Source organism: Centrocercus urophasianus, unplaced genomic scaffold (genome assembly GCF_019232065.1).
Source record: "Centrocercus urophasianus isolate 14NV4802_14NV808 unplaced genomic scaffold, USGS_Curo_1.0 seq_23, whole genome shotgun sequence".
In the NCBI taxonomy this organism is placed as follows: domain Eukaryota; kingdom Metazoa; phylum Chordata; class Aves; order Galliformes; family Phasianidae; genus Centrocercus; species Centrocercus urophasianus.
The window spans coordinates 12020181-12042990 of record NW_024884789.1 but is presented as its reverse complement, the minus strand read 5'-3'; the positions used below and the strand labels follow the sequence as shown (position 1 = coordinate 12042990).

The following is a 22810-nucleotide window of genomic DNA, read 5'->3' as shown; positions in this document are numbered from 1 at the left end:
GTCTCTTAGAAGAAAAGACGAGCACAAAAGATCAAAATTAGGTGTTTGTCCAGGCCTCTGGTATTGCTTTCAAGTTAGCTTTTGAGGGCTCACTTTGAAAATGGTGAGCCAGGCTAGTTAACATAAGGGTGTCTGCTAGTTTTAGAGTGTGTTGTTACAATAATATTGGAAGAGAGCTTTTTGCTTGTGCAATTTAACAGATCTCTAAAGCATGAGAGAAGCACGGGGCCTGATCAAAAACTGCAGGCACAGTAGTAACGCTGTATGGCCTGTAAGAAAATGGAGCAAATTCAAAGTCCTTGAAGATTTGCTTAACTTCTTTTAAACGTATTGGAGACATTTACATATTTCTGTTGCTTCTGTCATTCCTAAAAGGCCAAAACATCGTGTGCTGGGAATTCATCCTGCCCCTCTGGCCCTCCTCCCTTCGTGCTTTTTTGTATAAAGCTGCTATTGCTGATTGTGAGCAGAGGGAGAGGTGATGTTTTTACTGCAAGGGGGTGCGAGGTGTTGTTTGTCGTGGGGCCCTCACAGGGGACAGCGCAGAGCTACAAAAGGGATACAGACCCTTTTCAGATCTAGACAAATAAGCGAGAGCCATCTAAAGCCAGACCGTTTAGCTAGATCAATTCATGTATGTCATATGTTCTGCTTTCTACCAAAATAAACCTTTGCGCTGTTGTACAAAGAACAAATTGCTTAGTTTCCTCTTCAGTTATTTGGTTTGCAAAGGAAAACACGAGTATCACAGGCAGTCTTTGTTCTAACTGTTTAAAATTACCTTTAGATTGAAGAGCAAGCTGTATGAGATGTATGATGTTGGTGGTTTTTGACTTCTCAGAAACTACGTTAATATGAAAAAGTTAATACTTACAATGTGGGATGAAATGAAATTTCAACCTCCGGTGCTTAGAAATTACATATCCAGAGCCTGGACAAGACTGTAAAAACCCTAATGGAACAGGATTGCTAAATTTGATTTTCTTCATTATATATACCTGAGCAAAGGAAAAAGGGCTTTATATACACATACACGTACACATACACAAAAAATTCAGTGTTGAATATCTTGAGGGAAACAGACCTGAATCCTTCTGCTTCTTAGCTTTACATTTTTGTTGAAGTTGATGTGCTTCTCCCTGTTCCTTTTGACTAGTATATTTGAAATGTATTTGCTTATTTTCCTAATAAGTTTCTGCTGTATTTACATTACTTTGCTTCAAAAGTACATTTTTAAGGATAGTATTTCCCAGCGTTCTTCCTTTCCCACCCTTCCCCCTTAATAATTCCCCTGGACCTCTGTTGCTTGGAGCAGACTTTGGCTAGCCCCAGATTCGATGTCAAAGGCCATGACCTGATGTCAGAGCAGCCCATGCTGCTGGCCTCTTCTTTGAATAATTATCTGGAGTTTATTGTGTTGGAGGGATGGGCTTGGGGGCAGCGCAGTCACCCTGGAAAGCCAGACCAATGAGCTATCCAGACGGACCACTACCCAACAATGGACCTGTGGGTTGCACAAAAAATCCAGCAGCACAAAAGATTAAATTAAAAATGGACATTTGGCCACAGAGGTTTTGTCCTTAGAACAACCTTTTTTTTTTTTTTTTTTTTTTTTTTCTTTTTTTTTTTTTCCAGCCTGCCTGGTAAAGTGCTGTTTTGGTAGTTTAGACTGAAAGGAAGAAGGTAATATTTAAAATGTTGCCTATATGTATAAAACAAAAATATTTGCCTTCCCCAGCTGTTAGAACCACTATACCGAATGTGGCTTAAGTGATTGTTTCTAGGTTTCTACTTACTAAACCCAACTCAGGACATGAAGCACGAAGCTCAACTCTTCTTCCTAGAAATTCTATGCAGTCCTAATTCTTTTGGAAACAAGAGCAAAGCCCCACATACTTCTGTTTCTGTTGGTATTTTGCTTTTAAAGTGCTGAGAATGGGGATGTTCAAAGCAAGGTATGAAAGTGCGCTCAGTATCTAGGCTTAATGAGTCAACAGTAAATGGCAGTAAAACATCCATTTTCTTTGGGCTTCCTTATCTTTTCCTCTCCCCAAAAAGGATTTTAAAAGTCTGAAATCCAGATTGTGGATTGCTGTCTCTTCTTATCAGGATTGAATGAAAGGTTCCTGGAGGTGGACTCGCTGTTCTGGAGGGTTGAAAAGGGGGGTGAGGGTGGTGGTGGGGTTCTTTCATGGTCTGACCTCGGATTCTTTCTTAATTTTATCTAGCCCTGACCTGTTGGCTCTGCTCTGGCTCCTTTCAAGGCCTTCGGAGCTTCACAAACATGCAGCAGCTGAAGGAAACAATGACAGGGCTTTTAGGGGTTGCAATATTGCACTCTCTTGTAACCTTGACTAACTAACCTGTAAACAGATGCTTTCTACGAAGCATTTGCCAGAACACCAAAATTTTGGCTGTTTGTACACACCAGACATGTTTTGGGTAACAGTACATACGCGTGAAGCTAATGTGGAATTCCAAATGAATGCTTCTAAATCAAGAGTGTTACAGAGCTGTATCTGTCAATGTAGTGATGGAACCTGCTGTTTCATGTTTTATACCTGTCTTTACTGCCATAGATTTATTTGGAATAGAAGAATTGTATGAAAACAAACTATGAAAATCTGAATGGCATAGGCACAGTTTGGTCTTCTGCAGAGAACCTACTTGAAGATAATGGTAAAATGTATTCAGCACTACATCTTTCTGTGTTATTTTGGGGAGAGAGGATGGAATTATATATGGATTAGGATTTTTGATTGGTTGTTTTCTTAGTGTCCTTTAAGCTGAGAGAGGTTTAATTATATAATAGAATGTCTTGAGAATGGATGTTTTTGTTGCACTGTGAATACGGAAGTGACTTTATTGTTCTTAGTGACTTTCACTAAAAGTTTGGTCTGTACAGACTTGATAACTTCAGAATGAGGTAGTTGCATAAAAAAAAAAAAGTATTTCACCAGCTGCAAAGTGATTAGAAGCACATTTTTCTTCTTTCAGTTATTTAACCGCTAATACAGGCATTTAATCTTCGATACCTCTGGTTTTTCCAGCTGTGTTCATTGGAAGTGCATGAGGACACCATCTGGCAGTAATGAGATATGACTCTACCAGATGGAACTGAAACGTTGGTTGGAGAGAGATGTTCCTTCCTCTCCCCTCACCTTTGTCATTAGGAAAATGTCTTCCAAACAGAGAACCTTTTTTCCCTTTTCCTACAAATAATTCTAGCTGCTCTAGTGGTCTTCTTAGCAAACCTAGGTTTTCATATTTCAGAGGCCAGTAAGGGTTAATAGAAGAACCATTTATTGCCTTTGTTTGTTTGTTTTTAAGTGTGTTTGTGTCATTATTTTGGAAGAACTAAATTCCCCTTATTTGTGGAATTGCATGGAATTTAATACACCTACACAGACTAAAACTAGTTCTGACGTGAGGAGCTGCTGTATCTCTTACTTGTAGTTGCTTTTGCCTACAACTGTTTATTAGGCCATTTGTATTTTCCGAAACTTTGGAAATTGGCTATATATGCTTAAAATGTGTCTAACTGATAAATAGGAATATAATTGGGACATACTAAAATTTTAAGTTTTGGGAAGGAATATGAGAAAAAAAATGCGTATGAGTACTTGTGAGTGCTGCTTTATAGTAGCAACTTCAACCCTTATTGAAAAAAATGAAATAAATGTTACATAGCAGCCAGGCTAATGGCAGAAGTAAACAGTAAATAACTGAAGTGTTGTAATATAACATGCATATATAACATGTACATGCAACATAACATTCTCTACATCTGTTGCTGTAGAGCAATAGAAACACAATGAAATTAAATTTCTGTTCTTCATGATGTTTTTGCAGCTTCTATCAATTTACTGCAACTGAAGCTCCCTCAATCATAGGAAATGAAATGACTTGTTCTGAGTTCACTGTAATATTTGTCTTGCTGAAACTATTTTCACAGCACTAACACACATAACCACTCTGAATTTCCTATCTGCTCTCCAAGATACTAAGCATAATATCTAGGATCAAATCCCAGTGATACAGTACAAGAAAATAGAGGTGTCATTCAAACTCTGCCAGACCTCAGCTACTGTAATGTTTGTTTTTCTCCAAGTCACAGTCTGTGTTTTCAATGCTAGTTCAGTGTATTTTCACTCATACTTGCAGTCTTAGCTTTGCCGTAGTTCTACTGTAGGTGTAGAACCAGTCCATGGATTTGCAAAACAGGAAGGCTCCCCCGTGTGTCCTTTTGCTGAAAGAAGTATCAGGACTGAGCCTGCAGATTTTTATGGGAGAGTGAACCATGGGATACGGGATTCCAGAGGAGCAGCACTAGGGAGCAGTGAGCTAGCTACAAACACTGCTGTAGGAAAATGAGGCTGCTCCTACATTAAAAAAAAATAAGTAAAATAAAGCAGTGATGTTTGGGAGTATATCTATTTTGATGTTTTTTAATTAATCATCGTAAGGCATATTTAGCTTTTTCCAATTCCTCTAGGGTTATTATTTCCAAAGATACATGGCTGCTCTTATTATTCCTGTGTTCTAAATACTGACAGGTTTTGATTATATGAAGCAGGAGACAAGGTAGATCTTACTGTGCTGTGTGAAGCTGTCACATCCAGTCTCCAATGTCTTTTAAATACAGTCTCTGTGTACTTCAGAGGCATTCCTGTAATGAAGTCTATGAGCTCTAGTATGTTTATACTGGCGTCAGTGTTGGCCTCTTGATGTGTACAAACAGTGTTGTTTTTGTGTCCTTTTCACCAGCTGATTTCAGTAATAACAATAAAAATGCCTGTAAAAAGGCTGTAGGTTCTGTGACAATTTTACAGCAACTTAATATAGCCAGCAGCATTCAAAACAGAACAAAAACAAATAAGCAAAACAAACAAACACTTTCAGCAGGACAAATTAACTAAACATCATCCAGCCACTAAATAGACTACAGAATTGCTCCTGTTCTCCTCAGCTCTGGGAACAACCGTTCAGCCACTGCACAAATGCTGACAATTGCAAATGCAAGAGAATGAAATGAAATGGCTCCATGTTACCAGGCTGTTTGTGTAAGCATGTTGAAGACGCAGAGGCGAAATCTTAATGTGAGGGGCTTTTATTTATTTCTTCGTTTTACTCGAATTGAATTTTGTGTTGGATGGCTGGTGAGAATCACTGTGCCTGTTTTGTTTCTCAGTAGCAGTGATCATCTGTAGAAGGAAGTGTTACTTCTGGGTCCGTTATGAGCATGAATGATGGCCTCAGTGTTCACTTCCCTGACTTCTGAGCTCAGCCTCCTGTTGCTGTGTGATGTACATGGATGGCACATGGTGAATTTGAGACTGTCAGCCCCATAGGTGGCCACGCCATCTGCAGACTTTTATCAATGATGTATGTGTAAGCTGTTAGGATACCTGTGTTGGTTAAAGAGGAGGAACCTTCTGAAGTTTGTTTTCTCTCTAAGGATGTGTCTGGCTTTGAATGTTTGATCCAGTTGATGAATTGCCAGGTGGAAGTGTTTGTGCCAAGCTTTTTGAGGATTGCTGATAAGGAGTAAATCACATCATGAGCCTGTGAAGAAAACTAGCATTTGTTAATAGCATTCAAAACAGAAGCTACTTCAGACAAAAAGTATTTTCCATAAAACAAATTATACACAACTATTTCTCGGAACTTGAGGTAGACTTTTGGCTATTAGTTATCTCATTTTGCACATAGTGAAGCTATGATCAACAGGGAGGAACATCTTAGCAGATGGTTTGGTCTTCACTAATGTTATGCATGTGGTCTGCGAAGCAAGTTTTGTATCAGCTGCTTGATATGCTGTTTTAAAATTCTTTTGTAGGCTCCTCTTCTGTTTGCTGTAGGCTCTACTTGGCTGCTACCTAATGCAGCCCAGCTCAGTTACTGTTTCAGTTACAGATACAAGCAGATTATTTTTTCAACCATAGAAACAGTGAAGTATGGCAGCTTAAAAATTGTGGCACATCACTTTTGGATTAAACTGGTCTTGCTGCCAGCTGAGCCATGATGTACTGTGTAAGAAGTGGAAATAACCTTGGATTTTAGATGCCACAGGCTAGCTGAAAGAATTCATTTTTTTAAAACAAGTTCTTCTTTATGAAGATAATTCTTTTTGAAACTTCTTGCACTACACAAAAGTAAGATGAGTTGGTATTCAGTGTTGGGCTTTTCTTAAAATGTGTGGCATTACTAAAAAAAAAAATCCACTGATTCAAAAATGTGGTTTTTTTTTCTTGAAAACATTTGAATTCTTTTTTTTTTTTTTCTGTGGGAGTTAAAATTTCCCCTTTTTTCCATTTCCCATTTTTCTTCTCCCCAGTCAAGCGTTAATGAGGAATTCAGGTTAAAAAAGAAAAAAAAAAGCAGTGAGGATAAACAGACCTCACAGACTCCTCATTCAGCTCAGCAGGGCACCAGACCTCAGCTATTCTTCACTTCCCAGTGAAGGCGATCAGTTCTGGGTGACCACTTTCAAAAGGCATGGCGTTTTTGAAGGTGCTCAGCAGGATGATAAATTGCTGTGTCTGTCATCTCGCCTCTTGCGGAAATGCAGCAGGGGTCTCTGCTGCAGGAACTTGTAGAGAAAAAGGTACAGACTGTGTGACCCTGGGCTAGTTGGATGCCACCTGTCGACATGGAATCTCTTCAGGGATCTGCTAAATAGTACTGGAGCTGAAGTTTCTTCTGCGAACGGATGGGAAAGTAGATTATTGCATGGGTTGCTGCAAAAGTAATGCCTTCTACTTATTTCCCTGGAAATTATAACAGCTACAAAGAGCACAATAACACTATTTGATAGAGAAAATTCTCAACCATAAAATACTGTTTTACAACGCAGTCAACGCCATTAGCTGTGCATTTTTGCCAGTGATGAACAAGAGCCTGCATGCTGCAATCATGAAAATCTGCACCAGCGGAGGTGACCCACTGTTCCACAGCTTTTATGACAGTGTTGATGCTAGGAAGTTGTTGTTGTTGCCCACACAGTCCACTTTTCATTGGCCTGAACAGATGGCAGTCGAAGGTACCAAACCTGGACTGCACAGTGGGTGCGGTAGGGAAGCCCGGCCAAGACTGGCAACGTGCTCCACCATCTTCAAACTGATATGGGACCTGGTGTTATTGTGTTGCAGGAGGAAAGTTATCCCTTTCTCTGGCCTGACTCTGTAAGTTTGAGCTTTCAGCTTAGTCATCATCCTGATGAAATGATAAGAGCTGATGTCTTGACCGGGTTCCAAGAAATCAAGAAGAATCATCCCTTTCCTGTCCTGAAAGACAGTGCACGTCACTTTACCTGCTGATGGCTGTGTCTTGAACTTTTTCTTCAATGGCCAGCTCATGTGTTGCCATTTCCCAGACTGCTGTTTTGACTCCAGCTTATAGTGGTGACACCACATCTTGTCACTGGTAATGATGCAATCCAGAAAACTGTCACCTTGAGCCTCGTATTGGTCCTGACAAACTTGCATACTCCTGCGTAGCATCTGTGGGACCCATCTGGCACAAACTTTGCAATATTCCAACCTTGTCACTCTTGTTTCTAATGCATTAAATCTGACACTCGTCTTCACAGGCAGTTCTCTGGTCGTTATCTGCTGATTTGTGCAGATGAGCTGATGTAGACGCTCTTCATTTCTCAGTGTAACAATTGTGCGTAGCAATCTGGAACTTGGTTTGTCTTTCACATCGCTGTCCCCACTGCTGAAACACAGCACCCACTGCCTCACTGTGCTCATGTCTGCTGTTTGGTCTCCATAAATGTTCAGCAGGTGTTGACGAATGTCAGGGGGTGCCATTTTTTCTACATGGAGAAATTGAATGCCACCCCTTTGCTTCATCCACACTTCCATGCCAGATACAGTTTTGTCAGATGGCCCCTCTGCTGCCCTCAGTTATGTGGTAAATACATGCATTCCTACCACAGGTTAAGTAGGAAGCCTAAAGAGGTATATAATTCTGGTTTTCTTCTATATGAGTGTGATTTTGTTGACTTGGAGTAAATGACTTTATCTGCTGTTAGACTGACGTTATAATCTGAAAAGAAAGTAAAAAGCAAATGACAATTTTACTCTAGGTTTTTTTTTTTTTAATGACATATTTCTATTTATATTGTTTTCTTGTACCATGGAAGTTTACTTGAAAAATGGGAATAGGCTTTTCTTGCTTATTCTCCTGTTAACATTAAACACATCAAAGGAGTAAATCCAGTTTTAAGATCCCCTTTTTATTACCACTTGTACTTAGATTTCGATAAAATAGTATTTTAAAATAAATCTAAATGTAAAATGTATCCAGTGATATTAAAACTGATGTTAGTAACTGCATCACAAAAAGACTGCCTCTTTCAAAAAAAGCATGAAAACATTTTACAAAATGCGTTGCTCTGAAGTCACTGCTATGTGTATAGGATAAAATTTGAGGTTTGTTGATTGCAATGCTGATGCAGAGACTGCAGAGGGAGCTGACGGTCTGATGTAAGCAGAAGTGGTGAAAAAAATACCAGGGAGCTGCATTCCTGTTTATTTCACGAGAGTCCATGTCAGATCTCAGGTAAAAAGAGAAAAAGGAGAGCTTATTTTGAAAAGGGATACTTTTATGGATACCGGGACAGTTATATAACATCTGTCCAGACCTTCTTAGAATATTAATGGAAAGAAGTACCTTCAGTAGCTGTAACAAAGGAAGGGGAAAATTATATGTGTATCACTGCTATTTTAAAGTTTAGCTGAACCCAGAAGAGCTCATTTGCACTACTGCTTTGGAAATCATCCATTGTACAGGTGAGATTTGTTAACAAATGTCCAGGGGGTAGGCTGCAGAGAAGCTGGCTCTGGTAGCACAGCTGTTGTGGTGCTTTGAACTTGTAGCTATGAAAAGCTGAAGATCCACTTCTTAACTCTGCAGTATTTTATTTATTTTTACAATCCTTTGTAGTGTTTTATTTTTATTTGTACTGTTTATTTATTTGGATCAAGGCCGGTGTATCATTAACAAAACAGAGAGGAGCAGAAACTGCAATGTGAGAACCCACAGACATGGCCAGAGCAGCAGCAAACTGTAATATGAGGACCCAAAGACATGGCAAGAGAAAGGCAAGCAGGAGACCATTCAAGACAGGAACAGTGACCTTGTGTGTATGACAGAGTCAGCTTTCAGGAAAACACATGGAAGTGGTAGTTTTAAGTGAAAGGCATTATTGACAGTGACTTGTTTCATGGTATTATATATCCTCTAGGAAGCCTGAACCAAAAGTTTTCCCACTTCGTTGCTGGAACCAGTCTTTCTGTGTTTGTCTTTGTTGCTCTGCTTCATTCCAGCCTGTTTATCCAGAAATAAATGTTGGTTTCTGTGGACCTCATGCTATTTGTTTCAACAGATCTCTGAAATTCACTGAAAACATTTTCAGTATGTTACATAATACTATTTTTAAAAAATTTAGTGCTGTAGCTGTGAAGGTGTGGGTTTGTTTAAACTAGAAATGTGATATTTATCTTCCTCCTACTGATACCTATTAGGAAATTCTGTTTCAGGTTATTGGAAGCAAGACTGGTATATGTGACTGATCTCCCAGTACAGTCTAGACAAAAGATTCATGAAAATTCACAGGGCTGGGTGAGAAAAGGCATTCATCCACACGTCCACCCTGTTTATCAGTCCACGGGTTGTAGCAGTCAAATTTTGAAATGAATGTGCAGAACGTTCAAGTTATCTCACTACCTGAAAATCCCTATTTTATACTTAAATCTAATGATTAATTTTCTGTTTGTGCAGATCCTAGAAGAAAGTATCATGTAAGGCTGCTGGCATATAACAATATGGAAGAGGGTTATCAAGCAGACCAAACAGTCAGCACTCCAGGATGTGTCTGTAAGTGTTGTAGGTGCATGAAGTATGTATTAAAATCTGAGCTGTTTCAGGATCCTAGCAGCTTGTAATTTTAACCCGTAAGTAATCAATTCAGTATAAAATAGACAGACAGAAAGATCCTGTCTATGATAAGTACTGTCCTAGTCAGAAACATTCTCCATTTTCTACAAGCTTCAGCTGAGAAAACAAGATGAGCTACCAGATGCATTTTCCTTCCCTATTGCGTTGTCTGTGTCATCTAACCAGTGATATACCACATATCAGTTCAGTAGCTTGAACAGATTCCTGGGTCTGAATAAGAGGTAGTAATACTGAGTAGGAACAGATTTGAATCTAAACCTGTGGGTTCGGTCCTGTCTCTTAACCTTACCAGTATCTGTATATGGTTCATTCAATAATTTATGCTTCTTTTTCCTTTTAAAAAGCTGTCCGTGATCGCATGGTGCCACCACCGCCACCCCCTCACCATCTCTATGCTAAAGCTAACACTTCATCTTCTATCTACCTTCACTGGGGAAAACCTGCCTTTACATCTGCACAGGTCATTAATTACACAATCCGCTGCAACCCAGTAGGACTGCAGAATGCATCTCTGGTTCTGTACCTTCAAACGTAAGTGCAGTGCTGTTGCATCTTGAGTTCTCATTTCTGGATCCAGTTTCCAGTCTTTCTGCCCTCTTTTAATTTCCTTTGAGAAAGATACAAGTTGCTACAAAGAACTGTGTGATTTTCCAGGTGGCTGAGAGTTCTGTTTCTTTGGCTATATAGATGTGACTGTAGAACACCTTAGTTTTCTGATGGACCTGTCATCCATCACTGGACAAGCTCTTGAATTTTTAACAGCTTTATTTAGCTAAGTTGAATTTTTTGTTAAGCTCTTCTTCAACCAAAGTGATTATTTATTTTATGGGTAGCATCTCTGTTCAAAAATGGGCCTGCGTGCAGTGTCTGATATTAAGACTGGAAACAAGAACTCTTGAGTTTTGATGGGCTGAGCATACCATGCTCCTAAATACGTGGCATCAGGAGAAAGCTGAGCAGGACTTACAGCTTGGTTTTCAGAGAAGCAGTGCACGTATCACAGAGCAGTAGGACACGGAAGAAATTCTGCCTGAGCTCAGTGTTAAACTCTGTGCCCAGGTAGTATGGGAGTAGAAGACTTTGGTCGCTGTGACTGCTTGCAGTGGTGGTCATGGTGCTGTTGAGAGAATGTATGCGTAGCTTCCTCAATACTTCAATTTGCTCAAGCCTTTTAAAGAAGATAAATGTTGTGTTAAGAGATAGCTTCCATTCTAATATGGATGGTTTTCTCTTCAAAGAATACATTCTCTGCTGTTAACACCTGAGTTAACAAGTAGATACAGTATATTCACGTGTAAAACTCTTGCTATATAACATGGAGCGTAGCATCAATTACTGCTGTTGTGATAGGATGAAAATCACAACAACTTTAAGCACTGGTGACTGACCTTGCGCCCCTGAAGATGAAAATACTAAATCAGATTTAATAAAGTGAGATCTATTTTGTAATATCATCTTGAGATTCAATCTCAATGTAGGTATTATCATGCTGAATTAACCCTAGTATGTGTGAAACAATTGTTTTTCCCAGAATCAAAATAAAGCAGACTGTCTATAGTGCATTGTGATCAAATAGTAAGTTACAATATTATAATTAGTGCAATAAATATTAAAATCAATATGTATGACTACAATATGAGTAGGGGAGATTCATGTTCCATAGAGATCTCCTTAACATGGGGGTGATAGAGGCCATAAATGTAAAGGGGAATTGCATGCATTAGGCTGTGCTTTACTGTGATCTGAGATGTAGAACCAAGAACAGATAATAGAACCAAGAACACGTGGCTTTTCAACTGTGGCTGTAGTTTGTGTTACTGCAGTTTAAAGCAGTGTTGTATGAACAGATATGGAAAGAGCTGGAGTTAGGATACCTGCTGGCAAGTCTGGGCCATGATGCTCTTGCCCTGACTTGTGAATCGGTGAATCCAAACAACCTATATAAAAACTTAAAACAATCAATGGCAAACATAATGTCTTCTAGAGAGCTCCAGGGTTGGTACAATTATCTTTTCAGCTAGACAGTGCAGATGGACCTCATGTCTGAACTTAACTGGTCTGTCCTGTATGAAGCTGACAGTGGGAATCTACTCAAAGTGGCTAAGAAATATCATTTGAGATCTGGATCTGCAAGTCATTTCATGCTGCTGTATTTCTTTTATTTTATCTGTATACAGGTCGGAGACTCACATGTTAGTTCAAGGCCTTGAACCAAAAACCATGTATGAATTTGCAGTTCGGTTGCACGTGGACCAGCTCTCTAGTCCCTGGAGTCCAGTAGTCTATCATACTACCCTTCCAGAAGGTGAGGGCACTAAGAGAGGACACAAGGTTCTGAAAAGTTCTGTACACCAAATCACCTGAAAAACTGCTCATTAATTTGAAGCTATATGTGGGAGAGAGAGAGACACTGGATTCTAATATACAGATAATGCTGTTCTCAGTGAAAAACAAAAGGATGCTCTCTGGAAAGTCAGTTTTTTCGAACTACAAAATTATTTTTCAAAATCTGTCTTAAATCAGCAACCAGTTTTAAATAAAATGTGATATGTGTACAACATTAGCAACACTGGGATAACTTCAATAAAAAATTTAAAATATGTATTGAAGAGCTATGGTCCATTTATAGGTATTGTGAAAGCATATTTTAAAATCCATCAGTTTTAGGAGCTGTAATACAATTCCATGTGCATCATTTTTTCTAGTTCTCTGGCTGTTAGTTTTGCTTACCTTCCAGTTTGAGGAGTGAAAATTGAACACTTCAGCTGCACATTTTCAGTATAACTGAGTTTCACATTCTGAGCGTGTTTGGAATGTTCCTGTTTGCAGGGGCTTTTTTGCATTGTCAGTTACTGTTTTATTTTGGAGTAAAGCAAAAAAATGTGGAATTTGTTTAAAAAAATCTAAGCTCTTGGCCAGGTCAGAGTTAGCAGGAGACTTTCTGTTGAGGAGCAGTGAATATGTATTTGTTTCTGTGTTATCTGGGATACAGCAATAGCCATTGGGTCTGCACAGCAGTTTAACTGCATGTAAATTAAGTTAGTCTAATAGTACTGTGTTACTGTTCTCACAGCACCATCTGGCCCTCCAGTAGGAGTGAAGGTGACTTTGATAGAAGATGATACAGCTTTGGTTTCCTGGAAGCCACCCGATGGTCCTGAAACAGTTGTTACACGATACACTATCTTATATGCATCCAGGAAGTCTTGGATTGCTGGGGAATGGCAAGTGTTGCACAGAGAAGGTAAATTAAAATCAGAAGTGTATGACCTGGACTGACAGTGATGCTACTTGTAGAATGCTTCTTAACTTTCAAACCCCATGGACTACAGTTAGAATATAAATGTTCAGATAAAAGTTATAATTAGTTTAGAATTATTCCAAGAGTTGTGATAAAAACATGCTAAGAACCAGTTAATACCTCAAAAGGTGAGGAGAGTGGGGTTGTCTGTGTTGCTTTGGAGCTTAGTGTGTGCACATGTCATAAATCATCACGGTTCTTTGATAAGTGATCATGATGGTTCTGCTTTGTGAAAGTGTTCTTTCAAATCTGAAGTCTCTAAGATGCCTTGCCTTTCAGGAGTACATTTTTAAATGCGGCTGTGTGGGTTTATATGTTTCTTCTGATCACTGCCAATCCACTAAACTGAGTTTGCTTAATGAACTTTACCCTACTCCTAGTAAATAGCTGTGCAAATTGAATTTAACTCTCTGGCTCTCTTGAAATGCTGAAATCCAGCTAGCTGATTTATCAGTATTTCAGGTATGGCGATAGTAATATGAACTGTTCATGTGTAATGAATAATTATATGAATTATGTAATATGAATATGTTCAAATGTAATATGATCTGTAGTCATATGCTTGTGATCACACATAGATTTATGTTTTATAGGTACTTTCCAGAATAATACTTTGATTTGAAGAGCTCCATCAAGAACAGGTTTCTGTTGTAGCCAGGAAAAAAGGCATTTGCTCTTAGATTGGTATTCAAAATTGGCAGAAGCAGTTAGAATAGATAATGTTTGAATAATGTTTTAAACCAAGGAAGGGAGCTTTAAGGAATACAGTCATATGCTGAGTAGTGTAAGAAAGAGGGTTGCCTAGGAATAGTTATATTTTGTTGTTCTGTTGTTTCATGGCTGAAAGCTTACTTGTCACCAGAGAGTGATGCTTTAAATTTTCTGTATAAGAAAATATACAAAACTTAATGACTTTTGAAGTGGAATCATGAAGGAGAATTATTTTTTCCATCATTGAGACTGAACTGTTTTAGTTGAAAACTGCTGGTTGTCCCATGCACTGCTTCTGGAAAGAGGATGGAGAACCAACAGCCGTTTTGTAAAGTTGCAGTCCCACTTTGTCATTGCTGGGGCAGAATAGTGCTTTTCAGCTTGACCTGCAATAGAAATTGTGTGAAATTTCTATGAAAAACAGCAATGAAATGACTATTAAGCCTGAGAAAAAATGATAAGAGAGTTTTTGAAATTTTCACAAACTGTAACTGTAAGAGGAAGATTGAACGGGTGGGTTTTACGTTACTAAAAATTACAAAGAAGGGGTGATACAAAGCTATTGTGTTTTACCATAGATACTTTAAATGAGGGGGTTATCAGTAACAATCAACATTTGCATGTGTTCCTGTACTGAGCATGCTGGAGGGTATGAACAAATGGAGTGCTACAGATCTCAGTGCATTACTGTGTTCATCAGTGTTCATTGCTAATTGTGTAGTTGGACAGATACATTTGGATTTGAGGCATGGCATGGAATTCAGGCATCTTGATGTGTTAGGACAGTCTGCAGTATTTCTTAGTTCAAGTACAGATGAGAGCTGTGAAAGATGATGATTATGTAAAGGGGAAACTGAGCAAATACTCCTTTGACAGTCCTTTCACAGGTAATTTCAGTTAGAGGCAGGGTGTGGATCTTTTAGATGCACTTTTATCAAGATCAGCTAATCCTATACAATAAACAGCGTTGTTTTGTCTTGACACTAAACTTCTGGAGAAAATTTGTGAAATGTGAGCCCCGTTCATTTCCCATACCATAAAAGACACCCAAAACAAAGCAACCAATGAAACCAGAGCAGAAAGAAAAAGAAACCCACTAACCAATGCTATCACCTACAAAGGTCCTAGCATAGGCTTCAGTTTATGCCCGAAAAATTCCACCAATCCACCAGCTTAACAAAACAAAACCATCACCAACAGAAACCCTCCAGTTCGATCAAGCTTGTATTAGACACTGCAGAATTAAGATACAACTGCAGTGTGTTGCTGATCTGTGATGTGAGTTATCTTCCAGCCACTTCCCCCTCTCTTGCTTAGTTCTTTTCAAGTGGATCAGAAGTTACAGCCTTTACACACTTGCTGTGCAGTAAATCAGTACAAAGTGCTTACTTGCTTTAGCAATGCAGCAGATTTGAAAGGAGATGGTGGGAAAGAGCCTCTAATATTGAAACATGACCTTTCACCCTTGCTGGTGCTAGATATTACAGCTCCTTTGGTTACAGATACCTCACGTTTTACTTCAAATGCTTTCAGCTAGTGGGTGTTTCTTTTATGGAAGAGTTGAAGTAGCTTTTGAAGTAGATTCTCCTTTGCCACATGTATAGTCTTTTCTGTTAACAAAACAACTTTGTATTTCATATGCTCCTGTGATACTATAAATTCTGACTTCTGAAGCTGATTTGAAAGGTTGAAATTTAGATTTAAGTCCAAAAAAGTGAATGGAATATATGAAAGAGAACAGGGGATAGATTTGGTCTTGTAACTGCCATAACTGCCATTGTTTAGGGAAGGAAAAACAAAATTTTGTATGCCTTATGACAATGCAAGTGAATCCTGTTTACATTCTTAATCTATTTCTTCTGCCTGTAGTGATCTTAGAAAATGAATCCTCAACACGTGAGAAAGACATTTTCTATAATATTTTAGTAGCACAGCTTAGATGCATAGTAATCAAGGAAACCTACATGTGTCTAAATAGGGCTTAATTTCATTTTAAAAGCATGGTGCAATGTACTTTTCCAAGTCTGTCCAGTTCATTTTACCAAATAGTCCCGAAATTTGTTAAACTGAACATGAATTATGTTGATATGATGACTTTTATTGATATTTACAGTACAGTGCCATTCCATCTAGGAGATCTAGGAGGCATATAAATTAGTATATGAGGGATGTCTAGTCTTCTGCTTTCTGTGGCTGAAAGTCTGGCTAATGACTGGGGAATCTCCTTAGAGGTACAATGGTGAAAAAATCTCAGTTTGTTCCTATTGTTTAACTGGAACTGTATATCAATATTTTCACAGGAGCAATGACTATGGCTTTGCTGGAAAATCTTGTAGCAGGAAATGTCTACTTGGTTAAAATAGCAGCCTCCAATGAAGTGGGAGAAGGACCCTTCTCAAATGTGGTGGAACTTGCTGTCCTGCCAAAGGAGACATCAGAGTCTAATCAAAGGCCTAAACGCTTGGATTCAGGAGATTCCACGGGTCAGTAGCAATGTTCTGATTAATTCCATCACAAGTATCAGGAAAAATGATCCCTGTTCATTTTCACTTTCTGGATAAACCATTCTGTTTTTTGTGAAGTGGTCCTAACAGTGTAGCATTTTCTTTCTAAAAGAAACGGTTTTGGAATTTCTGTCCCAGTGCAACTCAGAACTGGTTTAATTCCATAGAAGTTGGACATTTGCTTGTCAAATGGGCATATGTAGCTATTTTGGATTTTACAAACTTGGCTGAGGCATTTCCTCTAAGTCCTTTGTTTGGCTTGGGATGCCAATAGCACTGAGTCAGTTAGAACCAGACAGCCCAGCAGAGATTAGATCGCGTCTCAAATCAATCTGTTGAAATTTGCTGGCTCCTGGAATTGCAGCAACCTAAATCAACCAGTCAGTCAGTGATATACTGGCATATGGTTTCACCAAAGAATTCAGCCCCACCTGCAGCTCTTTAAGGAACAAAATGTGCTACCTTGAGGAAATCACGGCAAGTTCTGTGGTGTCTCCATATAACAATAGAGGAATAATTGGCCTTGTCTGTCACAGAGTGGGATTTGTCACAGTGACTTCTCAGAGATTTTAAATATGTTTGTGAGTCCAGAGCTAGTAATTATTCAGGTATATGAAACTTCTAAACTTTCCTTCCCATTGCAGACTGAATTGTGATTCACACAGGGATTTTTCTTGCTCAGGTTTTCTCCCTTTCTGAAATTCAGTTACATTTCAGGCCTGAATAACTACAATCATGCACTCAGGTTTAGGGTAATAGACATATGGTGTCAAAGTGTAAAACCTTTCTAGGTGACAGTGGCTGGAATTCTCCAAGACTTTTCTGTTTGTGATCCAGTAGGAAGGGGTTGGAGCCGGGCTTCTTTGCTCTGTGCTGTAGATCACTGCAGAGACTGTAGTATGGGGCTGTCTGTTCTTCCCCCTCCCCCCCCCTCATTGCTACATACACTGCTTTATTTGGGTTATAAGCTTTTTCTTCTGAAGAGTCAAAATGTATGAAGAGAATGTCTGGAAATCTCTTTTTTCTGTGTTATTGTGAACGTAATTCTGTTCATTCATTTCCTGACAGGGAGCAGGAGGTAACTGTTCCTACTTTCTGAGCCTTTTAATGTTCTTTTTTTACTATAGCTTATTCTGACTATTACCATCTGGACCAAAAATCGATGACTGGCATTGTTGTTGGGGTTTGCATAGCCCTGACCTGCATCCTTATCTGCATCCTGATCTTAATTTATCGCAGTAAAGCCAGGTACGTTTTTGTTCTTGAAGTGTGAGATCTTTTTCAACACCCTGTTTGTATATGAGCACAAGTCACTTAAGACATGCATTCTTCTCCAACAGTACTAAGTTCTTTGAAGAGCTTGGTCTTTTCACATCTTCCCAGCAAAAGTGGAAGCAAAGCCTCTCCTTATGTTGGCTCTTCCTATTCTGCTTGAGGCCTTTCTACAATGAAAAGATAGAAGAACCCACAGAGGGAGTCAGTAATGCTTTGAGAACTAAATACAAGGCATCTTCCCAAATAAAAGAGCCTTTTGAGTTAGATAAACATGCTGCTTTACATCATCTGTTCCTCATGCTTAACCCTGCAGTCTGTCCAGATCTGGTTTGCAAGGCTTTGACCAGTTAGTGCTGCTGAACTTTGCCATGAAGCAGATCCATAAGGCAGTTTCACCGCACTGGTGCAAGCCACCATGCGTTTTCCTTGTCATCAGCTGCTGTGAGACCTAACCTGGTCCTAGTGACTTTTCATAACTGTAGAATCAGAACAAATATAAATTATTAAAAATATGTATTTTAAAAACTGTCTGAAAGTATATTTTAGTAACAGGTTTTTAGCACACGCTCAGAAGAAAATATGTTTTGAGAGACAGTCTCTGGGTAGCAAGGTGGAAAGGTCTTACTATCAATAGTGGTTACTTCAGCCAAGTAACATTAGTAATCATGAGAATTCCTTTCTGCTTGTAGCCTGTGCATGATTAACTGGAAGCAGATGTTATTTTTGTCACAAGCAATAACATTTAAATTTCATGAGAATTGGGAGTATCGCATAACAAAATGTAGATGCTAAGAATATACCAATGTTGCTTGATTGATAATAGCCTTGAATTTTATCCTTGATTCTATGTATTTTCTTCCTATGGGTCAATTTTATTCCTACTTAACATTGTGTAGGAAAACATCTGCTCCTAAACCTGTGCAGCAAAGCACTGATCGGCTGTCACATACCAACATCTCATTAGCCAGTGCTAATGAGGTGGAGAAGAGCATTGAAGGAATGGCAGAGAATGCAGAATCCTTATTGCCAATGATAGTGGGAAACAGCTTCGTTGATGCTAAGGTACTTGAGCTTTATTTTCTACCAAAACAGAAATCTTTCCTTGTAATTTATTGTTACAACATTTGAATCTCTGTCAAAATATATACACTACAAATCCACAGCAGCTTTTTTCTGATGGGACAGGCACAGGTGTGGCTGGCAATCCAGGATCAAATTTTCAGGACTCATTTTGAAGTTCAGCTAGAGATTTAAAACATTTGTCTTAAACTGTACTCTGCAGAATGCCAATTGTGGCTCTGGCACACTGTCAGAGGATAAAAGGTCCATCAGCTTAGGGGTGGTGGGATGGCTAGTCTGGAGCTTCTATTCTAAGACCAGGAGATAGGTGAGAGTCCTTTTTGGCTTCTAGTTAAAGTCAGTGCTGATGTACAGTCTAGTCAAGTGAGACACAAAAGAGGTATTAAATATCTTCCTGTATTTTTACTGGTAGGGCAGTTACATATGCCAAATTATAGATTAGTCTAGATGGCAGGAAGTGTCGGTGGATGTGTAGAATCTCTTAGATTTCTTTCACATACAGATGTACTGATTTAAGGCATATCCCATACATACTGCAAACTTGATTTGAGCTGTTCTTTGAAGAATTAGGCAAGAGCTGGAAAACAATGGAAATTGAGCTCAGTGCAGACATGGACACTCGAGACTAGAATAGAATAGGAACAGTGACTGGAATTGTTTGCTCTATGTTTGTGGTATCATACCTGTGAGTTCAGGCTGTGAATCTGCCAGATCCAGTGGGACTGGTCTTCACTCATCTCAGGTAGTAGATGAATACTAGACCACAGAAAACTGAGCATTAAGAAAGACTTTGTTTGTCTTTATTTTCAATATGGAGCCAATAGGTAGGAATAGAGACATATGTTCAAATCTCTTAGAAATTAATTCTGTTAAAATAAACGTCTATCTCTCTTCTTCTCTCTTTTCTTTGTAGGGAGGATCCGATCTTATTATTAACAGCTATGGGCCTGTCACAAAGGCCAACTGCAAGAAGAGGTGGCTGTTCTTCCAGGATACTAAGAAGATGAAGACAGAGGAGGTAACTGGTCTAATGTGCAGAGATACACAGTCTTTACTACCCTCTGTTTGCAAAGGAATTTAAGGAGTTTTCTGTGTGTCTGCATTACTGGTCTAATTTTTGATAGAATAGTTCTACTTCTGTTAAGGTTGATTGTGTTCTACCTTGTAGCAAAGTCATGTGGACTTTTCATTTTCTGTCCCAAGTTGTCAGATATTTTAACTCTTTGTAGTCAACTGATGACTTTCTCGCCTGTTCTCTTTTGTGAGCAGACAGATTTTTGTATACTGTCCGTGCAAAGCATTTACAGTACACCTGCAGAGACTTTGTATAAATGCAAGTTAAGCATAAACATCTAAAAATCCCCTGCTATCCTGACAGCTAAAACCTTATGTTTGCTGAACCAATGAGAAACCAGTGATTTATCCAAAGTACTGAAGAAATGTAGAATCTGAGCTATAACTACGTTGATTCTAAATTCAGGTGCCCTGAATGGACGTGCTAATTGAATTAGAAAAATGTCAGTTCAAAACTGAAATGTTAAACCAAATCCTGAACATGATAGATGTTCCATAGATGTGAATTTGCACTATCTTATTTTTACAGAGTACTAAATCATATTGTGTTTTTGTATGTTTAAGGAATAATAAAGCTAGAGCAGCTGTACGTTTCTGATGTTTCTGTGAGCAAAATACTTGCTGTGACCCAAGGGGGAATGCTTAACTAATATGCATGAAGGGATGGGGAACAGCTTGACCAAGTATATTTTAAAATAAAACTATTGAGATCTTTCCAATGAAACCGTCCTTGATAAGCCATGCTTAGCAAGAAAAGATTGTATCATTTAGTATGGAAGAGAAAAGAGTGAGCAAGGTTTGAAACTGATTCTTCTTAATCTCCTGTAGCAAAGCCCGGATTGTTGTTCCATTCAAGTGCTGTTGGAAGCACTCTGGTTGAATTGGAGCTAGAAATTGCAGTAGAAATTGAAATTATTTTGTAGCTTTTCAGAGGCTGAATAACCTTTTCCTCTCTGCTTTTTATATAGCCTCAGAGAAGATTTGTCCAGGCAGTGTGTCTTTATCAGCCAGGTACTACTGTGCTGATAAGTGAGGATGACTCCCCCAGCTCTCCTGGCCAGCATTCTAACTTCCAGGTGCCGTTCAGTATTGCTGCTGATACAGAGCATTCAGCCAACAGCGAAGGAAGTCATGAGACTGGTGACTCTGGAAGATTTTCACATGAGTCCAATGATGAGATACACCTCTCCTCTGTGACAAGTGCCACTCCTTGTGCTACCAGTCCTTTTGTAAGCAGTGACTTGGGTAAGAATGTGATGAATTCTACCGTAAGTAACAGCAAAGAATCACCCCTGCTGTTTGCTGCTGACCAGCCTGCTACCTCACCTCTTCAGATCCACTCTGCAGTGCAAAACTCACACCCTTAGGATCACATCAGACATTCTTGCAGTGTATGTCTGTTCGAAGGACAATGAACAGGGAGCCAAAGTTATATTGTGGAAAGCCTGACTAACTCAACAGGTGATCCCGTATTTCTGTTGAATGGGTTATGTTTTTTTTTGTTTAACTCATTCCTTTTGAATGTTTGATGGTCAACAAATGTGAAAGGACAGAGAAGATTTCTGACTAGAGTTGAAATTATGTCACTGGAGCAAAGGGAAGTCTTTTGGCTCTTTTGCTGACTATCTACCTCAGTTTGCCGAGAGGTGAACTCTGAAATACAACTGCTTTACCTCGTTTGTGTTCTATTTGATCCCAGCTGTGGAACTGATGATACTTCCTAGTAGTGTTTTATTTTAGGTTTCTTTTTTTTCCAGTTGCGTATAGAATGCGTGCGTTTGTGTGCGTGTATGCTCAGTAACCAGGGAGTTGTATAGGTAGATGAACAAGATTGTTTAGCTGAAGCTCTGCCTTTAAAAAGAAGGATATCTCAGAATAGAAGATGTAATGTTTTAATGTGGCTGATCTAGACAATGTTCAAAAACTGCAGAAATTGGAGTTGGTACTTCTGTTTGAACAGCCACATGAAATCTTTTGTACCTCTTGATTTCCATTAGCTCCAGGAAGCCTACGACAGTGCCTTTCCCCGGAAACTTGTGCCAACGACTGCTGACAGGATGTACCCTTAGGGCTCTAGGGCACATTGAGTTCCCCACTCAAATGTGGACAAATGCTATCAATTTATTGACAATTAATGCTAAAAAGCATGGCAAAATGAAGAAGTATTCAGTATTTCCAAGCAGTTTGACTCTGCCTAAGAGACGTGGAACAGATGATAATGCTGAGTACTCTGGTATTGCAGTACTTCTTAGCAGTGGTGCCTTGCATTATATATAATGAAATGACTGATTTGCCTTATGCCTTTTTAGTATTTATAAAGTTGCTTTGGATTTTGGAAAGATGCCTTAAATGCTTCTTAGATGTTATAAGTAAACTGCATCATGAGCTCATAGTTCATTTTTTACTCAGCTTTGAATGCTGAGAAGCCCTGCTAGCATCATCGTATGCCTCAGAGCTGTTTTTGGGATGCAACCCTGATCCTTGCCTTTGCCTAGTATGCTGTTAGCCAGGAATTTTAGCTCAGGGAGTGACATAAGCCTATCTAAAACTCTACCATGAGAAATAAAAAGCCAGAGCTTTAGTTGAAGAGTCTGTTGAAGGACACAAGTAGTGCTACTGCCTTGAACCCATACAATTCCTGTTTGATACTACCTCTTTTAAAAGTTATTCTAGTGTGTTGTGGTGTTTGTTTTTTTGTTTGTTTGTTTTTCCTGTACTCAGGGAACAGTTTGTTACTTTGAGCTGCCTCATGAAAATGTGGAGCAAACTGACAGGGTATCGTGTTTTATTTCTTAATGGGGGTGGGAGGAGGAGAGAGAGAGGGAGGAGGTTGGATTCATCCAATGTTATAAACTTGCCTATATAACTATCCAGTCCTCTTCTCTGCTTTCCTCATTTT

The 22810-nt window shown here is 39.0% G+C and overlaps 1 protein-coding gene across 1 annotated transcript in view; it reads left to right on the top strand.

The window, feature by feature from the left end:
- Nucleotides 1–21278, top strand: part of PRTG (protogenin) — an 80448-nt gene extending 59170 nt beyond the window's left edge. The window contains exons 12-20 of the mRNA XM_042824542.1: nt 9790–9885; nt 10311–10497; nt 12144–12271; nt 13040–13210; nt 16279–16461; nt 17610–17730; nt 18654–18819; nt 19751–19855; nt 20880–21278. Of these exons, the coding sequence (XP_042680476.1) occupies nt 9790–9885; nt 10311–10497; nt 12144–12271; nt 13040–13210; nt 16279–16461; nt 17610–17730; nt 18654–18819; nt 19751–19855; nt 20880–21278 (1556 nt within the window). The remainder of the gene's footprint in view (nt 1–9789; nt 9886–10310; nt 10498–12143; nt 12272–13039; nt 13211–16278; nt 16462–17609; nt 17731–18653; nt 18820–19750; nt 19856–20879) is intronic.
- The last annotated feature ends 1532 nt before the right edge of the window (nt 21279–22810 follow it).